This window comes from Protopterus annectens, chromosome 1.part2, assembly GCF_019279795.1.
Source record: "Protopterus annectens isolate FY-2018-M chromosome 1.part2, PAN1.0, whole genome shotgun sequence".
NCBI lineage: Eukaryota > Metazoa > Chordata > Ceratodontiformes > Protopteridae > Protopterus > Protopterus annectens.
In genome coordinates, this window is record NC_056727.1 from 178,096,417 (window position 1) to 178,121,338 (window position 24,922).

Consider the following 24,922-nt stretch of genomic DNA (forward strand, 5'->3'; position numbering starts at 1 on the left):
AAAAAAGGCCAGAATCCTGGAAAACTGAATTTTCCTCAAATATTACAGTATCTAGCTGAGCTGCTAAGCAGTGGACTTTCATTCTCCTCCATCAAAATCCATGCCGCAGCCATTTCTGCAGAAGACAACACTGATCCACCTTTATTCTCTCACCCCCTCTTAAGACAGTTCCTCAGAGGGGCTAAGAATCTAAAACCCCCAAGGAAACAACCAATACCTGCTTGGGATCTCAATTTCATTCTAGAAAAGCTGACCTTGCCTCCCTTTGAGCCAGCTGCCTCAACAGATTTGCAGTATTTGTCCTGGAAAACAGCTTTCCTTCTGGCTATTACCTCAGCTCGTAGGGTATCGGAACTACAAGCTCTCATGGCTGTGCAGCCTTTTATCATCTTCCATCAGGACAGAGTTTCCTTACGAACCAACCCGTCCTTTATGCCAAAAGTGGTATCCAGGGTAGCTTTGAATCAGGCTATACACTTACCTACCTTTTATCCTAATCCTCAAAACAAAGGGGAGAGATTACTACATTCCTTGGACATCCACAGACAACTGCGTTATTATTTGGACAGAACAAAGCCTTTCAGAAAATCAGAACAGCTCTTTGTGTCCTATGCTATAGGAGCTCAAGGGAAGCCAATTTCCAAACAGACAATCTCAAAATGGATAGCCCGCTGCATACGCTCTTGTTATTCTTTTCATGGCAAAACTGTACCTACAGGCATCAGATCTCACTCCACAAGGGCCATGGCTACCTCTGCAGCTTTCCTCAGAGGAGTTCCTACCAAAGATATTTTGGAAGCAGCCACTTGGAGTTCTGTGCATACCTTCTCCAAGCACTACCACCTTCCATTATACTCCAAATCTAGAGCAGGCTTTGCCACTGCAGTCTTGCAGGGCATTCTGGCTCCTCCTAGTTCCACCTAGTGCCTACCACCCCTTTATTAGCTTTGGGATTCTACCCATCTGTTATGACTGCAGCTGTATGCACGATGAACATAGTACAGTTTTGTACCTACCATAAATGTAGATGTTCGAGTGCTACTACAGCTGCAGTCCAGGTTTCCCTCCCTCCTTACCCTCTTGGGACAGGCCTATTGGCTAACACCTCCTCATACAACCTGATTGGGGTATTCATTCATGGTGTATTTGCTTGCACTACTGTATTTTGATTATATGGCATTGCTTTATTACACAAATGTATGTATTGCCTTCCTTCTGGGGGCACCTGACATCTGGGGCAAGAAAAACTGAAGAAAATGGCGTTGGCTGGTTCTTTTATACCCTTGTCGCACTGATGTCAGGGAAGAAGCGATGACAACCGACGCCGGACCTAGACTTTGGAATTCGGCCAACCGAGGACCCGCCTGACGGCAGGAGAACCCATCTGTTATGACTGCAGCTGTATTAGCACTCGAACATCTACATTTATGGTAGGTACAAAACTGTACTTTCTGTATGCCCACATAGCCATTTGTGGAGCCAAGTTATTGTAGTCACTGCTTAATTTTCCTTTAGATCTTTAAATTTATGTATGATTTAATTGGGGGTATAGTACTAAACACTTTAGAAAGATCAAGAAAAGCTACATAGAGAGATGAATCTTCATCTTAAGATGGCATCCATACCCTTGAAAAAATTTAGGAGATTAAGCATACATGCATAATCAGCCTTTGGTAGAGCTCTTGTAGGTTAGGTCATGGAAAATGATTCCTGGGTCTATCTGAATAAATTCCATTATGATTGCCTATCAGCTTGCATGGTTATGCTTATGAAACTGGTGTGTAATTATTGGGGCTTGTGGAAGAACCCCCCTTCCTTTTGTAGATTGGGACTGCAGTCGCTTGCATCTGGTTATCTGTAGTGCAGGGAAATGGGGACTTCCAAGAGACGGTGTTTCACATAAACCAACTGGCTGTAGTATGGTAAATAGACTTTGTGCAGTAGGTCGTGTGAACCTGGTGGTGGGTTATAGATAAGGGCATCACCTGCACATTCCTTCACATCTTGTGGAAGTGGATGTGCTAGCAGTTTTACTGAGCAACAATTGGAGTTGTTCCCTGGAACCTGGAGCTGAGGATGCTGAAATCCAGTCTAATCAGAATTTTCCAATAATGTGGCACCCCAGAGAATGACATGTTTGCCATAGTGGAGAACTGGTTTCTCACCTGTTCTACATAGTTTAGCAAAACAGTGGTGAATACAGTCTTATACATTCTTCTGTGTTCTGTCCTCTCCCATGACAGATTCTTGTATGCCTTTCTCCCATTCTTTCTGATCCCATGCCCTGTTGCAGAATATTAAGAAAAGTAAAGGCTCATTTTCTTTCTCACTTAGTGGCTGAGAAGGGTATGCTTTCAGGTTGTCAGGTCTGTGAGAGTAGAGGAAAACTTCCCAGTGCAAGCCAGTGAAGTCCCCCACATTTGGGGCAAGAACATTTTCCATCTTGACCTGGTTACTCAGTGAGATCTTCTTTTTCTACCTGGAGTCTAAGTGGTAATGGAAGCTGCCATGAAAGCTGTGTCACTTATTTCACTAAATGGAAGAGGTTTTTCATGTGGGTAGAATTATCCTGTGCCATCTCTGTCTTTTAGCTTGCATGTGACCCTCACTTACTTTAGCTATCCATATGACTTGAGACTCATTCATTCCATCGTCAGAAAACATTTTTTGGTATCTCTGCACATTATATCCTTGTGCTGAACAGCTGTCACCTAGCATTTCTTGAGCAGTTTCTTAAAAGCTTTTGCATCTTTACCCCCCCCTCCGCCTTGAAGAACCCTTCTCCTTGAGATTTGACCTTCATGATGGACAAGCTTGCTCTTCTTCACACGGGGCAATACATTGTAATATTTAGTATTAAACCAAAAAGGTGAATCTGATGTATTAATGGAATTGTAACTTACAGCATTGGGCGGTTCTTGTTGTTAAGTACTCTTGATAAAAACTGCAGGTTGGTTGTTTCAAGACTGCTGCTGGAGGAATGTGATGCACCATGCATGAGGACTGCATTTGAATGTATTTGAAATATTTTCCTGAATATAGCATAAATGTTTAAAAAAATGAAGTGGGGACAAAAGCTTGCCCTGCTTACGTTTGAACTGGCTGCCTCAGAGGCTTTGAAGCTTGTCTCTTCGTTGGAAAATGCTGTTTTGGTGGCCATCAGTTGTACTTACAACCTCAAAACTGCAGGCCTTTATCTTTATGGAACCATACATGTTATTTCACTTGAATTAGATGTTCCTTAGGATTAACCCATATTTCCTTCTGAAAGTGTTTTCATAATTGTAAAAACACAAACAGGCCGCCGCCAAGGTTTCCAGATGTGGTTCAGGATGAAAGCGCTTACCAGCTTTCTGTTGTGGAAATACATTTTCTTTTTTAAACCAGTGGATTATCGGCTCATGTTTTTGGTATGAAAGTACTACTTTACAACAGGTACGAAAGTACTACTGAGTTTCTGGAAACCTTGGCGGCCTGTTTGTGTTTTTGCAATAGTTTTTTTCTGTGTTGGGCAGTTTTCATAATTGTCCCCAACATATCTGTTCGTCTCCCTTTTTATAGGGGCAGAGTCAATGATTTAGTGCCCCTCATATCTTGAAAGTACCCCCTTAACTCAGGTTTTCATTGGAAACAGCATAATTTGAGCAGCTTTTTATCTCTTTTGGGCAGGTAGAGAAAAGGTGGTCATTGCCAAACAAGTTCTTTCTAGATGGATTAACTGCATTGTCTTTGGCATCAGCCTTCTAACTGTTGGTAAAAGCTACTGTTAAATGCCTCTCCTTTAAAGTCATGCCTGCTTCCAGTGCTGCAGACATTTATGCAGTGGCCACTTTATTCTTTGTTTCATAACTTTATCAAGCATTATTGTTTGGACTGACATTCCAGGAATTATGTCTCCTTCCACCTCTGGCCCTCTGGGAGATTTAATTTTACTGCTTAAGAACCAGGCACTGAGAGTGGTGTCATCATGGAGGACAACTCAAATCTTTGCTGCAGCCATGATATCCGTGACTACTTGCTTTGCAGTATAAATGTACGCCTCAACATATTGTATGCTCCTCTGCTGTGCAGCACTCTACTAGTGCAAGCACAGTCTTAAAGGCCTTTCCACAGGGCAGCTGTAGCTCCTCCAGCAGAGGTTGTCAATTGTTATTCTCCTTTCCTACCACCTCCATGACAGCTCTTCCGGCAGGTTGGCTGCTGCTAAAACCCATATCATTTGGTGCAAATGTTAGAATTCCATTAGTTTTCTTTGAAATTTGAATAAGCTGAAGATTAGAAACCATATTTCTGTGAAGATGTTGTGGTCGTGACAAACCTGCTTGTATCATTTCTGACATGACGGCTATATAAGAACAGAATTTCTGTCTGAGAAGACTGCTTATAGGTTCATAGGAGGCTACTAGGCTAGTGGGCTAGTGACCCTAGAGCCTTCACAAGCCTAGCCATGTTAATCCCAAGTATCCCTATTTGTTTTTTTAGGTAGATCACAGAATGAATTTATGAACAGAGTGGGTTTGTGATCAACACTGGCTACTCCTGACCATGAGGGGGCAGATTTGTGGTCTACCATCCAGTTATTTAGGTTGCATTTTAATAGACTCAGTGAGGAGCTCTGTTTTACGTGAATAGGGAGTCTATTCCAGAGAAGCGTCAGTCTCTGGAAGACTCATCTGTCTTTCCAGCATGATCTGTTAATGTCACAAGCTAGGTTGAGATCCCTAGAGCGAGTGACTCTTGAGCCATTTGACTTGTGGATGTGCAGCATTTTCATTAGGGCAGGGTTGGAGATTGCCCTATAGGCCAGGCATAAGTCTCTCAGCAGCCTGTATGATACAGAGTAAAATGACAGAGCTTTCAACCTGTCCGCGTAGGTCATGTTTTGGAGTCCCTGTATTTTCTTAGTGAGAAACTTCTGAGGTCTCTACAGCTGATGCAGGTGTCTAGTGAGGTACATGCAAAAGAGTGCATTATACTCTATTAGTGGTCTGGTGAGAGCTGGGTACAGTGGAGTTACAACATTCCTTGACTTGGATGCTATGCCCTTGCTTATGAGGTGTGGTAAGTTGAAGGCTTTCCTTACCACTGTGGAAACTTGGTGGTCAGAGTTCAGATTGCTATCAACCTATGTTTCCAAGTCTCGCACCACTGGGTTGGAACTCAGGAGGGTGCTGTCAATATTGCAGTTCGTAGGGAATTCCGTTTTGCCAAAGGGAATATTAATGCATGTTTTTGCAATTAGTTTTAGACCATGGCTTTGGCACCAATCATTTGTTTGTGTTAGCCCTTCCTGTAATATGTTGCCATCATTGGGGGACTCGATGATTGTTCCCAGTTTGCAATCATCAGTGAACCTGGTGAACTAAAGGCTGTCTACTTTGGCCTGCATGTCTGAGAAATAGATGCCAAACAGTAAGGGGCCCAGCATAGACCCATGTGGTACTCCACTGGTGACTGGTCTATTGGTTGGAGGTGGAGTCACCAATTTTGATAGTGTGTTCTGTTGGTGAGTCATTTGGCTACCCATCTAGTAATGTAAGGATTATTCTCTGTCTGGGAGAGTTTCTCAATGATGCCAGAGTGGGGAATCGTGTTGATAGCCTTGGCAAGGTCGAGATAGGCTTTGTACAGTGTCTTACCTTCGTCCATGGCTGTGGTGACATTCTCAAAGAAGTCTATCAGGTTAATAAGCATGATCTACCCTTATTGAAGCTAAACTGGGTTGGGTCCAGTGTTTGGAGGTCGCCTATGTTCTTTTTGAGGTCCATGATAATTCTTTCCATGGCCTTGCAGATGAGGCTTGTTAGACTTATGGGTCTGTAATTCCCATGGTCAGCTGATGGCCCCCTTTATGCAGGGAGATTACTGTTGCTCTACTTGATTCTGCAGGAACATAGCCAGTTGTCAAGCAATGATTAAAGAGAACTCCAAGTAAGTCCACTAGATCTTGTTTTAGATTGTTTAGTAAATAACCTGGGATATTATCTGATGCTATTGAGGCCTTGTTTTTGGCTTTGGGGAATGCAGAGATGACCTGTTGTCTAGAGATATTAGGCAGGGGACTGGTGCCAGGTATGCTTTGGGATATGTTAGGTGGGGATGGGGGATGAAGTTTGTACTGAATCTGTCAGCTAGCAGGTTGCCGATATCTTCCAGTGTAATATGAGTGATCCCATCTACAACCAGTTTGGCACATAGCTGGGCATTCCCTTTTAGACTTCAGACATAGTTAAAGAATGCCTTATGTTTATCCTTGGCTAGGGATGTGATTTTAGTTCTGTAATTTGCTGTAGAAGACTTTACAAGATTTCTAATTTTCCTGTTTAGGCATAGGAGGGAATTCTTCCTGTGCAGAGTGATATTAGTTTCTTCCACTTGTTATATAACCTGCCCAGTATGGTGGCTTGTTTTTACAGGAAGACCTGGTTTTGATCTACTGGATGGATGGAAATAAGAGGATACCATTACCACTCATTACCACATAGATGGCTCCTCTTAGCTACCTTGTATGCTCACTTTTGTGACATGACCTTGCATGTTGGGGTTTCATGCAGCTTACAATAAAAGGTTGTCTTGTGAACAAAGTGTATGGTACTACAGGCATGCTCACTCTTCTCCACCTTGTACTGAGTATAGTGTCACTGTTAACTTCCCAACACATAAAGCCATCCTCGAATCTGGTGGCTTGTAGTCTGACAGGGAGGTCCTAGAGATGAAGTGCATCCATGAGTATATAAACAGCTGTCATGAGAAGGAACCCAAAAATACAACAGAAAGAAATAAAAAGACTGCCATATCCCTTTTGTAGTAGAAGCAGATTTGTAATACATTTTAGAATGTGCTGTAGTTTTAATGTCATCTTTTCAGTTTTGCCTGGTTACCCATGTAAAACAAGACGTGCTTTACAGTGTGAGATCTGAGCTACATGCTGGTCCTCTAAATTCTTTAAGAGGAGACCAATTCAACAAAAGTTGCTAGTGATTTGTAGGGGGTCTGTGGCCTGCTTATGTAAGATGGACTGATAAGTTGATACTTCTTTTGTGTTGGCCATAACAGCTGGATATTTATGTCCGAGTAAGATGTTCCTAACACACTTAACATCTGTCCATGTGTTCCTTTATAAGAATAACTGGTTTCTGGTAGCTCAATCCAAAGACTTCCTAGAATAATCCCTTCTGTGGGTATTGCCATGGCTGCAGTCCCTTGTGGTGACCATAAATTAGAGATGGTCTTATCTGGTTACCAGATAAGAGGATTGCCTTTGACTATAGGGAGCTTATACCCTCCAATGTCTTTTTTTGCTCATGTTCTTGGAGAGGATCCAGGAGGTTATAGCTTTGTCTGCTTGAATGTGGGATGCAGATTCAGGCTCTTCTGCTCCTTCTTTGCCTATTGTCTGCTAGAGTTTTCTGGTACTGTTTGCTTCTCTGAGGGTGTGGGTGCTGTATTGAATTGTATAGTGTCAGTGAGTTAAGAACCTCCGTGCAATTACAGACCTGCTTTTAATGTTGGATCTTTACTGATGGGCCTTTTTGTCATGGGTATCCCCAAACAGTGTGCTAGTGGGTCATCTCTTTCAGCATTTGAACCTATCACAGAGTCTGATAATGAAAATTTGTTTATTTGGGTGGGTCTTCCCTTTTAGCAGCTGAACCTGTTTCAGATTCTGACATTAAAGACTTTGCTTGCATGGGGGGGGGGTCCACATAGTCTGCCAGAGGAGTGGGATCTTCTCTTTAAGTGGCGCTCCCATTGATGGCTGAAAGTTAACAGCAGTTCTTCTCTGAAGACCATGGCGACAAAGTCACTTTCAAGGGCGTCTCTCATCTGGTCATCATAGCAGTCCATTTTGTGGTACGGAAGCAAACAAAAGGACATAAGTATGTAGCTTCTTTGTTCTTTTTAGGGAAGCAGTGCTTGTCTGCCAATGGGCAATAGTCAGAGCCATTACCCTCTTAGTTTCATATCAATGAAGGTAGTGAAATAGTCTTGCAGATGCTCTGAGCTTCTGCTGCAGTAATCCTGTATCTGTGGATTCAGAGGTCATTCCTGGTTAGGGTCTTCCAAAAGTGGCTACTTTAGAGACTGACCTTTTTGCCACTCAGGGAATGTGGTCTGTCTGCTGTTCTTCTCAGTTCAGCAAGGCTAGGCAAAGTAGTCGAGTTGCATTCTGATTTCATGTCTTATCGCAAAGTTTGGAAAAGAAAGCTCAAAACTCAATCTTGTTGCCTCATTGTGACTGAGAAAAGTGTGGATTCAGGATCTCAAGTCCTAGATGATGCAGCCAACTTCATCTTAGTAACTGACATTTGATGAAGATCTGATGATCCAACCAAATGTGCTGGCTGGGTCTTTTAGATATTGTTGAAGCTTTGGGAAGCCTTACACTTCAGAGGCCTGTGCCAGCAAGTGGAAAGTGTTCTTATTTGTGCGACGTCTACCTTGTATCACTCTAATTAGTCAGCTAGCATGTGATCTTGACTTGTCTGATACCTGTATGATGTGGGCCTCAGTTGTCCCATGTTCACGGTACACGTCAAAGCTTTTTCTTCAAATCACGACCTTGCGGTGGGCAGAAATGTTGCTTAGTATTTGTTGATGTAGTTCCATAAAAGCATAGTACATCTCCATCCTTGTTTAAAGAGCCCTCCCCCTCCTTGAGGTTTGAACTTTATGGTTGATAAGCTTGCTTATCTGTCATTTCAACCTGCTAGCTTAGGAGAATGCTTTTCCTGTGGTCAGCATGTCTGTGCATAGGCTGTTGGAGCTTCAGGCCCATATTTGGTCTTTCATAGAGATAGGATATACCTCTGGAAACATGTTTCCTTCCGAAGGTGATTTTAGAGTTGTCTCTATAACATTTTTTTCTATCACTCTGTTTCCTTTAGGTGAATAAAAATAGAATAAGTGGCCTGTATTTGCCTAGGCAGCTCAGGCAGGTATTACCTGAAATGAGAGCATAGATTTAAGTGGAAGGACTGGTTGTCTGCTTTATTGTAGAGAGGGAATGGCTTACAATTGTCAGGTAGACCCTTTCATTGCACTTGTGAGCAAGAGGTGCATTCAAAACTCGCTTCATTAGAGGAGGGGCTGCCTTGCTTACATAAAAATGTCTGCTTTGCAGATATCTCTGCAACAGTCATTTGGGCTTTCTGTGCACACCTTCAGTAAGTACTGGTTGTCTTTACTATGACTGTAGGAGTCAGGCTACATTTAGGAGGCAAGTGCTCCAAGATTCAGTTATCTGAAATCTGTGGTTGTGCACTTCTCCATCTCCTTCCACTCTAGTAGTTATTTCTTTGGACATGACATAAAAAAGGACCCATCACAGGGGTTCCTCAGTGCTAGATATTGTGCTTGAAGTCCTCAGTTTCCTTTCATGCTGGTGCTTCGTGCGTTGGATTCAACCCATCCTAGGACACAAAAAGAAGGGTTGATTTTATACATGACAGATACCTTCTTGCTGTATCATTTGGTCTATGAGAAGATCTTTTTTAATGGGTCAGAATGCCCTCTCTCCCTTTGTGAATGTGTGCCTTCTTCATGCAAGTCTGGCGAGTATATACTTGTACATCATTTGGTATAATACTATAAGTATTAAATCGTGGTTATGACTTCATGTTGAGAAATGTGCTAAGTAGGTAAATGAAGCCAAACTGAAGGGATGCACACCTCTTTGTAGCAAAAGCATTATGTTATGGCACATATCAGTACTGAGTGTGCATTATCTAAATGTGCGATCTTAGAAAAATACTTAATTGTGCTGGTGGAGAAGATGAACCCATCAGGGAAGGACGTGTCAAAGATAACTGATGCAGTAAGAAAATATTTATTTTTTATTATTTTCACTATGAAATTATGTTGGGACATGTTCACATATTACCATGCAATGAACTTTTCCAAAGGCCTACAGATGCTTGTAGTAACTGTGTACTTGTACACATAATAGTACCAAATTGTAATATGATTAACCTAAAGAATTAGTGTCAAATAATGTAAACATTTTTCACACTACATCAGAGTGAAGTTTTACCAGCATCTTGCACCAAACACATTTTAATGTTTCATACCGTATGTTTCATCTGCTTACTTTTCATTAAACATGAGAAAGGTGTTTAGTGTTTCAAATACTGAAACTGCTTCAAACACATTTGAATAGTTCCTTTTGCAAAGTGCAGCCAAAACATATGCTCATATTATGGTGCCATAGTTCTTTAACTATGTAGGCATTCATTGATTGGTTCTAGGTGGAAGTTATAGAACTTCAAAATCAGCAAAGTCTTGGACTTAAGGATGTCTGCATGCCTGGCTGATGTACACCAAGCTGTGACATGTCACCTACATAATAACAATTTAGCAAGAGCTTCACAATTTTTTTTTTGCCTTTACACAGTTTTGATCTCAGCCCTTGCTGTCATCTGTAAAGTCCAGTACTTGTATGCCTAAATGGTATCGTAGCAGTTATACTTGTGGCCATCAAGTTACCAGGTAAGACTCCACTAGTATTGAATTTGTCAAAATTTAAGCCTTCTCCTAACCCCAAGACCACAGCTACATATGCAGAATTATTTCCTGTACAAACATGTGAATGACCGCATAAAGTCTGCTGTACCAGCCAGAAATAAACCCAAAACAAACACAAAAAATAAAACTGCACTGGTGGAAACCCCACCTAAACAGGATATGTAATAGAAGAAGAAAACTTAGGACCAAAATCAGGAAGAGCAATTCTCTTAAAGGCATGTGTTCTCTTATGCAACTAAACAAGATACTAAAAGGTCTAAGTCCAACAAGGCCAAATGTGAGGTCAGGATAGCCTTGCAGGCTAAGGAAAATCACAAGACCTTCTTCAGCTATGTATGGAACCTTAAGGGCAACATACAGCAGTGTACTGAACTGGTGGTGAATGTTATTACTTTCCCTGATCAGGGTGGCATAACAAATCTATTGGCTGATAAATTTAGTTCAGACTTAACCCCCCGCTCCCACCCACCCCCAAGCTCCACCAGGTGAAATCCCCTCCAACATACTTCCTCCAACTATTAGCAGGGACCAGGTGCTGACGTCACTTGCTAAAGTCAAGAACACTGCCTCAGTGGATCTGGACAACATTCTCAAATGTCTCATGAATAGTCTAAAACATAGCCTATCAGGACCACTTGTGGCACTCTTCAACTACAGCCTTGAAACAGGCTGTGTTCGAAGTGAATGGAGGAACACAACAGCCATTCCCGTCTGCAGATCATCAAACAACCTAAGGGAACTACAAGCCCATCAGTCTAACATGTCTAATATGCAAAGCCATGGAATGAATTATCATGGAAATGATAAACAGGGACATTGGCAACCTGCAGACACTGGACCCATCCCAGTTTGGCCTTAAGGGAAGGTCATGCCTATTTAACAGGTTAGCTTATTTGAGAGGGTAAAATGGTATATGCTGCTTATCTTGACCTGGTCAAGGCATTTGATACAATACCCCACTCAGGCATTGTTAACAAGCTGTCTAAGCTAGGCATTAATCCCTACATAACTCGCTGGATTGCCGGACGACTCGTAGACAAGACCCAAGAAGTCAGGATTGGTGAGACCACCTCCACCAAGAGACCAGTCACCAGCAGATTACCCCAGGGCACGGGGCTGGACACACTCTTGTTTGGCATCTACCATTCAGAAGTCAAGGCTAACATTCAAGGCCTCTACCTTACAAAGTTCTCAGATGACTGTAAATTGGGAGTTATTGTAGACTCCCTCCCAGACACCAACATCTTGGAAGAGGGTTTAACACAAGCCAAATGACTGGTGCCAAAGACATAGCCTACAACTCCGTGCTAAAAAATGCATTATAATGTCCTTTGTAAAACTTTCAACCCAAGTTAATTACTCCATTGATAAAACAGCCCTAAGAGTCAACCCAGTAGTAAGAGATCTGGGAACATATGTAGACAACAGTCTGGCCTTAGATCAACACTTGGCTAAGATAATAAGAAAATCATTGTATGCTGCCCAACTTATAGGTAAGAGTATAGCGTCCAGGTCTAAGGAAGTTATACTGCCACTCTACTAAACCCTTATCAGACCTATCATTGAATACAGTGCCCTTTTTGGCATGCATCTAACCAGACACTTGCAACAGTTGGAATGCCTAGAAAGGTTTCTCATTAGGAGAATTCAGGTCATGAGTACCCTGCCATACACTGATCACCTAAAGGCTGTGTCTCTGTGTTTAGGCTGCTGAGAGGGGATCTTTGCCTAGTTTACAAACCTTCTTCAGACCCATCCCTGATGCGATCTGTTGCACATATGCAAAACAAACAGTACCAGAAACACTATATCCAAGGATCTGAACTTTGCTTGTGAAATAAACAGAAAGTGTTGGAAGGACAGATATGTGTCCAAAGGATTGCCACACTATAGAATAGGCTCCCCATCCATATAAAACAGAGTTCATCCCTGGCCCTATTCAAATGAGTCTTTGACAGCTGGATGGGTAATCATAAATTTATTCCCAGTCTAGCTCCAGTGTCTCTTATGGACAGAGGCTGTTAATAAGAAAAGTTTCATCCTAACGACCTCTTCCCCCCCCACAAAATTCTCACTACAGACATAACCCCACCCCATATAGATGTCCATGATTCTTTCTTCTCTCTGTGCTGAGTACTCCTCTCCCATGAGTCATACTGCACAACATCCCAATCCTCCAGGACATTATGATAGAAAAAAACACCAGTGACTAGTGATTAACGACTTGGAAAATGCATAAGGGCACAGCTGGAAACAAATATTCAAAACCCAGCCAAAGCCATCTGGCAATGATACAGAATGAAGAGAATACTCATAGCAAATATAAAGTAAATTAAACAAATCGTGTAGCCCACTGTACAGTCTGGCAGCCACCTGCCACCATTATCAAGCACAGAGCTACTAAAGGAGAGAGCTAGGAAAAATATAAGGGATACTGGAAGTAATTCTGTAAGGAGACAATTAACAAGACCTCTTAAAAGGCTGTGTAAAATCATTTTAAAAGTTAGTGTGATCGAATTATACATAGGTATTGTTGAGAAAAGAAACAAGTGTGATATAGTTTGAAATAGGATACACTGCACTCTGACGCTTTGCAATGAGAGGCTGTGGATTTGGAATAAGGTTTGAGAGGCATTAAGTATCTAATCAGCATTGAATACGAAATGTATTATTTAAAACAACAAGACTGTTCTAAATGGTATGATTTGTAAATTAAAAATGTTTTTGCATAAGATGTATGACATTAAGATATTTAAGTAAATCTTCCTACGTTTAATTGATTAATAGTTTCATGTGATAGGCTGATTTATTCCTAGGCGAGTAACTTCCATGTAAAATGAACTGTGGTTTTGTGATGAATTACCTCTAAGGACATTTTTTGAGTAAGGTGACTGGATGATTGAACAGTAAACCAAAACTGGACTATCTTGGTGCTTTAGTAAATAAATAATTAAAATTTGTTTTATTTAAAAAGTCTAAATTATTTGTATGGCGATTAGAGTTATTTGGTTGAGTAACACATATAAACATTAGAACAGAAGGGGGTTGCAGACATAATCTAGTTAAACTTTAGCAAAACATTTTATGGGTATACCACATAGCAGGCTAATGAACAAAATAGGGTAAGCCCTATGATTGCATTTCAGAAAAGTAATGGCTAAGCAGTAGAACATAGGAAGCATCATATTTTATGGTGTCTCTTTTCATGTAATGATGTTGGCGAGTATAGTACCACACTGGTTACTAGTGGGGCTGGTCCTTTAAAAAGTTTGCCTCTTTTGCTAATGATATGAAGTTACGCTGCAAACAAAAAGGTTAATACACACAATGCTATAAAATTTTGAGAAGAGTCTAGACTTGTCAAGAATGGAGGAATAGTTCAAGAAATGGCAGATTAAATTCAGTGCAAAGTAGTATAACTGGGAAGCAAAATCTCAGGAAAGGGTACAGAGTTGGAGGAGAATCAATAAGGGGGCTGAGGTTGGTATAATGGTTACGATGTTTACTTCACAAACCAAAGGTACAGGCATTGATTCATATTTCTGAAAGGGAAATTGTGTAGGTTTAAAATGGCCCACAAGGCCAGACAGCCTAGAACTTAGCTATGAACCTTATAAGGAAGCGGATCTGGCAAGTGTAAATGATGAACTAATAGTAACCAAATGATGTGAAGATAGCATTTTTATCTTGGTTAAATACTGAGATGCGTTTGAAGAGAAAATCCCTCTAGAAAACAAAAACGTATTTGTCCATTGAACACCGAGTTAATAAGACCATGTCTATAACACAGTATTCAAGGTCTGCAAGCCTTATCATGAATATAGGTTCATAGGTTGGTACTAGGCTATCGGCCCTAGGGCCTATACAAGCCTAGCCATCACAATATTTATAGGTCATAGGTTGTTTATAGGTTCATGGGATAGTTACATTTCAGAAGAGGCTAATAAATTGTTCCTAGCCTAGAATATTAATAAGATTACTTATGAAGAAAGTTTGCAGAAAGAATATGACAGACACTTTTTAAGAACCTCGTCAAAATCTATAGAGACCAAGCGGATACCTCTGTTAAGAAAATAGATGTACAAGAACAAGATGGCAGTCTTGAACTTGCAAGGGGATGGCATAAAGAGATGGAATCCTGATCTGATTGTAGCTCAGACATCTCATATGTGATTACTGGCCTGGACACTAGGAGAGGCAGCTGAGTAGGGGCAGGATGCGTGACCGACACTAGCTCACCCTTCTGGGTAGGGATGTTATCAGAGTTTAGCTACATGGGCCAGGTACTGCAGCTGTTGTAATTTGGGGTGCAGGGAGCACAAGCCCACACAGGAAAGTGATATATTCTAGGTGAAAATTGTGTGTGTGTGTGTGTGTGCGTGTGTGCGTGTGTGTGTGTGTGTGTGTGTGTGTGTGTGTGTGTGTGTGTGTGTGTGTGTGTGTGTGTGTGTGTGTGTGTGTGTGTTGTTAATGGGTCCAGAAGAGTGGGCATTGCAGCTACATTTCTAGTGAATGAGGTGGAGGTGTTAGGAACATAGAGATAGTCGCCAACCCCCAAAGGTTGTCAGCTGAGCTGTGATCTCCTGGTCTCGCTTCTCTCTGTTGGTGTGGATTGTGAGGAATGAATATGCCAGCAGGGCATGGAAGCTTACAGTCTTGGGAGGATCTGGGCCTAGTCAGAATGTTTAAAAAGGAGTTTACAAGTTGGGTGGCTCAGAAAAGTTACAGGTGTGAATTATTTGTATTGTTCATAGCAAGTATGTGGGTGATTTATGTATCTTTTCCTGAAGTTGTTGTAGGATCAGAAGCAGTAAATGAGTTATGCCATGCCACTGGCATAGAGGGGTAAAGCCCTTACTATGTCCTAGGTGACCAGGGTTCCATTAGTGACTCAGGAACTTAATGGTACAGGAGGGGACGACCGGCTTGCCCATCTTCAGCAGAAGTAGCTCATGTCTGTTTTTTGCCTGTGTTCCACAACATGATCCAGTGTATTTGCTCGTAATCATCACCCAAGGGAAAGGATTAGAGCCATACATAAAACATAGCTGTCATTGCCAGCACGATGGCAAGAGCACCAAACTTTTGAATGTTTGTCTTGATGGCGACCTGTCCGAATGGCTGTTGTCGTAGCAGATCTGCAAATGGGGATTCCTTAGAACCCTAGGAAATGACTGGGCTTGAGTCTTGTTAGGGAGTCTTGACGGCTACCAGGCAGAGTGGGAAAAGCACCTAGTAAAAAAAGCAGTAAATAAATTCAAGAATGTGGAAAACAGACCTAGAGTAATTTTTAACAGTGGTAAGGGGGAAAAAGAACTAAGCTATTGGTCATGTAGATTTTTATGTAGGAAATGTGCAGACTAGGTGGGTCAGGTAGTCACTATCTGCAGTCAAATTCTACTGCCCTTTGGAAAGATGGCACCTAGTACAGTAGATATTGTGATGTGGGGCTCTTACTTTTAGATGGATGGTATGACGGGGAAAACTTTACTTTCATGTAATAAACAGGAAAGCGAAGTAACCAAGATGCATCAGTTAATGCAATCCCACAAAAAATTGTGTGCACTGCAGTTGTATTGCATGTTGTTGAGAGCTGTGCAATGAAAACAGGCACAAACAAATTCATGAACACTGCAGAGTGTCATGGTCTGTGGTGTTTTGAGAAGGTGGTTTCAGCAGAGAACTTGGTCATCTTCAGATAGGTATGAAACAGAAGGGATGGAAAGTAAAAGAACAGGCTATAGTCGATTTTTATATTCATAGGTAAGTATTCTTATTGCTCTACAATTTAACAGATAAGACCACTGGCATGATATGTGCACATGTGTATATAGGTAAAATAGTGACTAGTAAATCTCTGGTGTAAGAGCTTGAAAAACTTGTTCAACACCAAATATTTGTTTTTTCTTATTTTTTTCATAGGCAGACAACTTTGATGGTGTATATCCTGTCGTTTGTTGGAATGGTTGTTTTCACTTTTACACTGGATCTCCAATACCTTCTTATCGTCTTCATTACAGCAGGGGTTCTTGGGTAAGAGTAATACACATTGCTCATTAAATCTAATGTGCTTTCTTTAGCTGATTGTTTAAACTGTTATTTTTCTTATCTTACGGAAACCTAGAACAGATTTTCCAGACAAACATCTTGTAATATGCATGCTTTATGATGAATTTATTTATTACTTTACTTCAGTTCACCAACAGCGTGCTTTCTGGTAGGGAAACTTTGAAGATTTGGCTTTGAAGACCATGTACTCTGGATAACATGTTTGGATTTCCACTTTTGGTTTGCTAACCATGCCACAATTCTTGAAATTTCTCTTTTTTACTTGGGGAGGAATGCCAGTGTATAACATGACATCATACACAAGGGTGGAAGGGCACATCTAGTGCCTGTACTTCTCAGTTCTCTTCTACTGCCAACACATTTGTTGTTTCAGTTCTAATACATAGTGTTGGAAATCTGAGTTTGTTGCCTTAAACATTTAGACCGTAGACAGAACTGTTCGGCAGTCACAAGGTCTCCATCCAGGACCCCTGCTGTCAGTGCCTCATCTGCCAGTAGGAAAAAGTGCAGGAATATCACAAGTATCAACACTTCAGTCCTGTTGGAAAATGTCTGGAGTCTTGCATCACCTCATGGAAGATAATGATTTTGAGGGGTTACCAGCATGCGGATTGGAAGGTGCATCACTTGTACGCAAGACCAGAGTAAGAGATTTTGAGACCAGAAGCAGACCAAGGTTTCCTTCCTGTGAGTCTGTATCTGTGATGACAAATAATACCTTCTTATATATGTTTTTATGCAGCTAGAATGGAACTGAGGTTACATGGTCCCATATGTCATCTGTTGATGATGTTCAGGGGAGAAGGCGATGTGCCACCTCAGAGAGCCATCTTTGGGATGATTCCCAGGATTCCATTGTCCACCCATCCATGCTTGTGCATCCACTACAGCAACCAGCCTGCTTGCTTGGAAGACATCTTTGAGCCCTCAGCAAAGGCTCAGTGGTCACTCTGAAGCTGAGAAATTCTTATGCATTTACCAACCCACTCACAATTGGGGTTACTAGCTACAGTAGACTCCCATAGAACCTCTACTATCTCTGCCTTCTTTAGGCTTGGAGAGATTTTTCACAATGTTACGTAAGAGAATGTGTGTGTGCACTGTTCAGTGAGAAATGTGTTCTGTCTCCATGGATGCTGCTGCAAGGCCACACACAGTTCTTTCACTACCTGCCCTCACGTCTAGAGTATGGCCATGCCAAGCACTAGGGGTTGAGGAGCCCACACCTCACAGTAAACAGGAAGATACCTCAGAGTGCTATTGAGATAAGGTCTGACATCTCATTGTCTAACAGCCATATTCTGTTTACCTCATATTTTCAAATCAGATGAGCCAAGGCAGCCATCTGACACAGCTCCATTGTCTTTGGTTTGATTTTTTAACCTTGTTTCATTGCAGTTTTGTTCTACTTAAAACATTTTTTTTTCATTTTTTTTTATTGGTGTCTTGGAAGTTCGGTGTTAAAACCAGAAAGGCAAAAAAAAACATCTTGTGTATTATTCTGTAGGGCCAAGGGGAACTGAACTGAGGAAAGAGCTGAGAAGTAGCATTTTTATGTTAAAGCAAAAAAAACTGATCAAGGCTTTCTCGTGAGAACTGATAGAATGTACTGTTCAGTTAGTATTTCTGACTCTCTGTCACACACCAGCTCTGTCCCTGTTGTGTTCTCAAGCCCAGTAGCTTTGTCCTCTTATGTAAATTTAACTTCAGTAGCCCCTCCCACTGTTGTCTTATTTGTACAAATTAAGGTGAACTACAAGAATACATTGTGAAGGTGTTTCCCATAAATCGGTTAAATCTTAGTTACCCTCCATTTTGTATGTTCCCATCTACTACTCAGGGCCGGTGTTAACATTTTTGGGGCCCCTGGACACTTCCAGTCTAAGTATCTGTTTGCCATTGCCTCCTCATCTAAACAACCTCGTAGCTCATGCTGCAAAGTTTTAGTAGTAGTACAGATAGACTGTCCTGTAGCTACAATGCTCTTACATTCTGATAGGCCTGTGTACCACACTATGTTGGCCTATTTCACAAAAGGACGTACAGTTACTGACATTTAGTTGCAACAGTGAGACTGTACAAATTTACAGATCTTCTATGTACAGGGCTGGACTTAGGCAAAATGGTACCCTGGACACTGACTACTGTTTCTTGCCCACCCATCCCCAAAGACACACACACACACTCTCTCTCCAATGCTCCCATCTTGGGCACCCCGCATGATGTACTTTACTTTTTTTCTTCCTTTTATCACTTTTTGCTTTAGTCTACAATTTTTTAATAAACCATGAATTTAAAATGCACTTCAGAGTATATAGAAAGTTTTTTTTCTTTGTACACAACCTTTTCATCCAGTGATGGTTTGAACGGAAATTATGATTGTGGAGAATTTCAGTGTTGCTGTTCAACTTTAGTTTTCCTTATATCCTTTCATCTTACCTTTTACGACCAAGTCTGTGTAAAAATGATCACTTAGGAAATAACTCCATTAAGCTGGGACAACCAAAAGGCATAAATACTCTAGTATGCATTTTAGAGCATTTTCTAACCTTTTAATCCAATTGTGTCCTGAATAAAATTCATAAATAATGTAATTACCCTGAAAGAAAAAAAAAAGACTGAAGACATCAGCTGTGCCCAAAGATTAATGTTTACAGCTGACAAAATAGTATCTCATAATAAACTAACAAGACAATTGTTTTTTTTTTTTGAGGATACACAGATCCTATCTGGGAATACTGCCTACCTCCCTACCCACCCCCCTGCAAAAAAAAGACAGTTACTACCTGTGCATGTATCTGGTACAAATAGCAACAGTCTTGTATTTTAAGTCACCTCTCTCATACATATACATAGTATGCCTCCTCTCTTCTCATCCCTGCTCTCCAAAGGCAGCCATCTGTATACATGCTTGACGTGTGATTCTAAGGAAAGTGAAAAAAATAATGATTACAGTTATGCATTCCACTTTGTTACTCCTGTACAGTGCACTGCCCCTGCAAAAGCTATAATACACTTATAATACACTTGGCGTAAGCCACAAAAATTTGGGCTAGGCTTATAAATGCCTTAGGGCAGATAGCCTAGTATAAACCTATGAACCTATGAACTTCTTTTTACACCTCTGAGGTCTATAAAAATGTAACAGAAACAATGACCACAATGTCCCCAGCCCAAATATAAGCTATAATGACCTCCTGTGCATACCTCTAAGTTTGGACTGTGATGAAAATTAAAGTAATGACCACACAATTCCCAGTCCCCCTCACATAACCTGCAGCAACCTTCAATATACACACATATCTGAGCAGGGCTGCTTTTAGAATGGGTGTGGGTGAGGGCAGAGGCTACCACTAAGTTCATGTTAAAATCCATTTAAACAGTCTTGGGTGTGGGGGCTACCAGACTCTTAGAAGATCAAAGCGTCTGAATGTTCTGTGATATATTATATGCCTTATTTATGAAATATAATTACTTGTCAAATACGTTTTTACTGCTGTCAAGAAGAGGAGGTAGAGTTGGCATAACAGATACAAAGTACAAGGTTTAATTCTGGTCTCTGGTTATTGGCTAGGCTTGTGACAGTCTAGAAACGGATAGCCTAGTATTCACTTATGTACCTATACAAGTAATATGTGTCCAAACATTATTGTGTGTGCACATATGAAAATCAGTGATATTTTTTACACACACATGCGCACGCTGCACATTCACCTTCAGGGAATAGGGAGGAATTCCATTTCACCTGCTGCATGTTTTTGAGGTGCTGGGTTTAAACAGAGCACCTGAATAGACACTCACATAGACAATGTGCAGACTCCACATAGCCAAGAACTCAGCCAGTCCAAAGCACTCTGAGATGGCAGTGCTACTCACTGCACCACACTGGTAATAAACAGTTGCTTTTATACATCCTCTTCCTGCCAAAGCACCAAAAATAGATATCTATCATGTGTAAGGTAAGAAAATATGGTCAGCTTGTTACTTTTAAGTAGACTGCAACCCCCCCCCCCCACACACACACACACACACACACAAGCATAATGGCAGTGCTGATAATGTCTGTCTTAGAAAGTGAAATATATTATAGCCAGCTTGTTACTGCACTGCAACGAACGCACACACACACACACACACACACACACACACACACACACACACACACACAATAGCTATACTAGTTTTGTACTTATTCAGCAAATAGTACATCGTGCAACACTGGTACTGCCACATTAGATCAGTAATTACTAGTTAGCTGTCATCAGACAGGGGTAAGCCACTTTTATTTACCTCATTGAGGAGTAATACATACATGTCGCTGTCCTTGATTTCACAGACTGTTGCTGATTTCACCTCGTAATTTAGCCTTCTCCTTATGTTGTGTCTTTCGGCTTATCCCGGTTAGGGGTCGCCACAGCGGAACTCCGGTCCGCTAATGTTTGGTAGTGGATGGTGACCATTTTAAATACCACGGCCCTTTAGAGTGAGTACTGAAATACTGAAACTGAATGGCCAAAAAAGAAGACTTACATATACTAAGTCTGATTATTAAGTTTCAGGATGTGGAGGGTGCAGGGAACTTGTCCACTCCAAAAGAGAAATGTAAAAGAGAAGGATGATGATCAGGATTCACTGTTCTCCTGGATTTTCAGTCTTTTTGTTTTTCAATGTATCAGTTCAAGGCAGTTTGAGTGCCAACATTTCAATAGGGAGCCTTACAGGCAGATAATAAACTGAGATATCAGAGTTTCACACTTCTTATTGCCCAAAAATGTATGTCGATTCAAAATGTGTTATTCTGTTAATTTTTTAAGTGAATTAGAATAATAATTAAAATGTGTTCCTGAGTTTTTAAGCCTTTATTCTGCTGTCATTTTTTGGCTTTGCCAAGAATTCTTGAGCAAAAATTTGAGAGTTATAGTATATGGTGTTCTGCCAGTATTTATAAAACTCCCTGAAAGGGAAGAACGTCCCTGAAGATCAGAAGCATCAACTTTTCTTAAAATCCAAGGTGTGCACTGAGATCAGTCATGCTGGGCTGCTGATCTCTAGTTCTTACCTTGCTCATATTCATTCACTGATTATCAGCTTTATCCTAACAGGATTAAACAAAAACCTTGTTTTGGTTAAAGAGCATAATCTGAAAATTAATAATTTTTTTCTCCTTATTTTTCTCCGACCGTCAGCATTTTTATGGGGCCCCCATACAGTCAAGGATGATTAAAGGGGCCCTCCACAGAGTCAAGGATGATTAAAGGACTCCCCTACAGCCAGAAGTATTGCAGGTGCCTAAAGGTGGCTATGATATTAGTCCACCAGCAGGATTTAATTAAACCAAGGGCACTATGTCAAAGATAATATATCTAATGAAATTGTGAAGCCTGTTATTTGACAAAACACTTACTGTAACCAGAGGTACATCTCAGTTTTAAAGTTGATATAAATAAGATTTATTATTAACCATCTGGTTTATTAAGTACACAAGATTGCTGTACTAGCTTCTGTTGGTTTGACTGACATGTTACAAAATATCAGAATAAGATAACATGCTGTGGCCAGGACCAGGGGGCCCCAGCGACTCCAGGATTTGTTGGTGCCTAAAACCAGCTATGCTGCTGCTTGTACACCACAGTACCCGTACCCCTTACATTTACTGAAATACTGGTAAAATATCTGATTAGTAGCAGCACCTAGTACTGTCTTACAAAGCAGCTGTAATCAGGTAAATTAGAAATAAACGCACACCATTTGTTTAAAATAATTATTACAGTATATACCTCTTTACTGGCTTTAGTAAAATTAGTTTTGACAGCCGTACTCGTATTTTAAAATTATGTTGTTATATAAGAAGAGCCTTATCTTAGATTATATTTTATGGTATATCCCTGGCTAGCTTTCAAAGATTTGATAGCTAACTTATGTCAGGCAGTCAGAGGTGCCAGAAGTGGCTGAAGGCTGGGGATGGAGGGCAACATGGGCACTTAATGTAAAAAGGCATTTATTTATTTAATGTTTTGAATCTACTACCATAAAAGACGACAAATCTGAAATTTCATATCCCTGTCAACGCATATAGACTATGTGTACTTTGGTATAATGTAAAAATGACAAAAATAACAAAAATATTTCTGTATATAATAGTATTATGTTGGGTTATTTCGTAAGAACACACCAGTGATATTGACTGAGACACATACTGTTTGTCAGGTTGAAAAGATACAAGATGTACATTTTTTTGAAATGATTAGCAAAATCACAGAATCCAAATGTGCGCATGAGACTGGTGGAGGTACCTAGCAGTAAAGGACCATTTCTTTTTAACTGCATAGAGTAATACAGCAATCTCTTCAGAATGTTATATAGTGATTTTCAGCTAAAAAATGCACTTGGACAGTGAATCCTTCTGTAAGGACATATAGTGCAGTTTACAACAAATGAATCTTTATGGGGGAGATAAATCCAGTGACGGCAAACAGTATATCAGCACCTCAGTAAAGAAGCTTTTTAGGCCATTATTGTACTCTGAGTACTGAGGACATTTTCACTATAACACCCATAACGAAAGCAAGAGTATAATGCAAGATATCAGACTGTGGCACTAAAGGCTGACGAACTGAAGCCTCTGGGACATGTCTTTGAAATGTATCTCTGTTTTTCTTTGATTTCATTATATAACTTTTGGCTTAACAAAAACAGAATGTTTAGTTATGAAACCCACCTAAAACTGCAGTTCTAAGCTTGGAGCTTCTTAGTACAGCCACTTCAATATTTCGCCCCATTGCTTTAGCTGTTTGAAAGATTGGCATTGTAGCACAACATAATACAACTAAAAATATATTTTTTCTTATGAAATATAAAGAAGTTTTACTTCAGAAGTACTGGCAACTTTGTAAAGAAGTATCTTGGGCTATTATTTTTTTAGTGTACTGAGCAGAAGTTCACCACAGTACCCGCAATGAAAACGGAGTAAAATGCAGAATTTCAGGTGCATGATCTCAAACCTAGGATGTTCGTGTTTCACTGCTGAAGTCATTACACTTGGGTTATCCTGCCGTCAGGCAGTCCCGCAGTCGGCCAGAGTTCCAAAGTCTTGGTCCGGCGTCAGTTGCTGTCGCTTCTTCCCTGATGTCAGTGCGCCAGGGGTATATAAGATGCAGCCGATGCCATCTTCTTCAGTCTTTCTTGCCACGCGGTGCCCGAAGCAAAAGCAGTTCGCAAGTGCCGGCCGGCCGACTCCTGAGATTTTCAAATTCGAATTTCAGAACCGAAGTCTTCAATAAATCTAAGTACCCCGTTGGGGAAACTTTTTCTTGCCTCAGACCAACGTCAGTAAAAGTTAATAATTGCATTTCTTGTGGGAAGCAAATACCTCATAAGGAATTTCATTCTTACTGTATTCCATGCCTAGGCCCAGACCACGACGTCACTAGTTGTCGGTTTTGTGCTAGATTTAACAAGCGCACTATTAAACATCGGTTTGATTTTGCTCGCCATTACTTTGGCTGAAGGTTCAATTATACCATGCCATTGGAACATCCGACGACCGGAATACACAAAAAAGGCAAAGGCAAAGATAAGGACAGGCATCTGAGGGCCAAAACTGACGATGAAGCCTCTTCTAGGCCAGCCGCTGGTTCGCCGGTTCTCAGTGAGGCGCATTCGCAGCCCCTGACACCCACTACCTCAGAGCCACAGGCCGCCTGTGACTCCCACGTGGAGATTGCTAGGCTTCTGGAAACTCAAGGTATTGGGCCTACAGAAATTAACCCCTCCGATGGGTCCGGAGCCGCTGAGCAGGCATCGGCTTCTGAGGGTGTTTTCAGACCTTCACAGCTTACCATCAAAACAACAACCAAGGCTAAAACTCCATTAAAGACAAAGAAACAAGTACAGCATTCACCTGGACAGGCATCCATGCCTAAAAAACAGATGCTCAAAATGGCCGAAGACCTAATTACTCTGATCAGGGGTTCCCATCCCCCTCCTGATAAAAGGCCTAGGCAGGATACAGACTATGATTCCTCTGACCAGGTTTCCATTTCTTCTGATACCTCTTCAGACCAGGGATACTCTTTACCCCCTACCCTATGAGGACTCTGATGCTGAAGAATCTATCCCTTCAGCCTCTCCTCCTGAGGATTACTCTTTTGGGGAAACTTTACATACCATGAGGGAGCATTTCCTTTGGGAGAGCCAGGATTATTCAGAATCCAAGAAAAGGCTTAGAGATTTTCTTTTATTGCCTCAGCACAGCCCCCTTGCTATTCCACCTGTGTTAGACATTGTGGATGATGTGTTCTCTGAATCCAGTTTAACCCCTGATTCTTTG

General features: G+C 41.1%; 1 protein-coding gene across 1 annotated transcript in view; it reads left to right on the forward strand.

The window, feature by feature from the left end:
• FLVCR1 (FLVCR heme transporter 1) overlaps nt 1-24,922 on the forward strand; it is a 927,801-nt gene that overhangs the window by 474,421 nt on the left and 428,458 nt on the right. Inside the window, exon 6 of the mRNA XM_044055488.1 lies at nt 16,447-16,557. Within this exon, the coding sequence (XP_043911423.1) occupies nt 16,447-16,557 (111 nt within the window). The remainder of the gene's footprint in view (nt 1-16,446; nt 16,558-24,922) is intronic.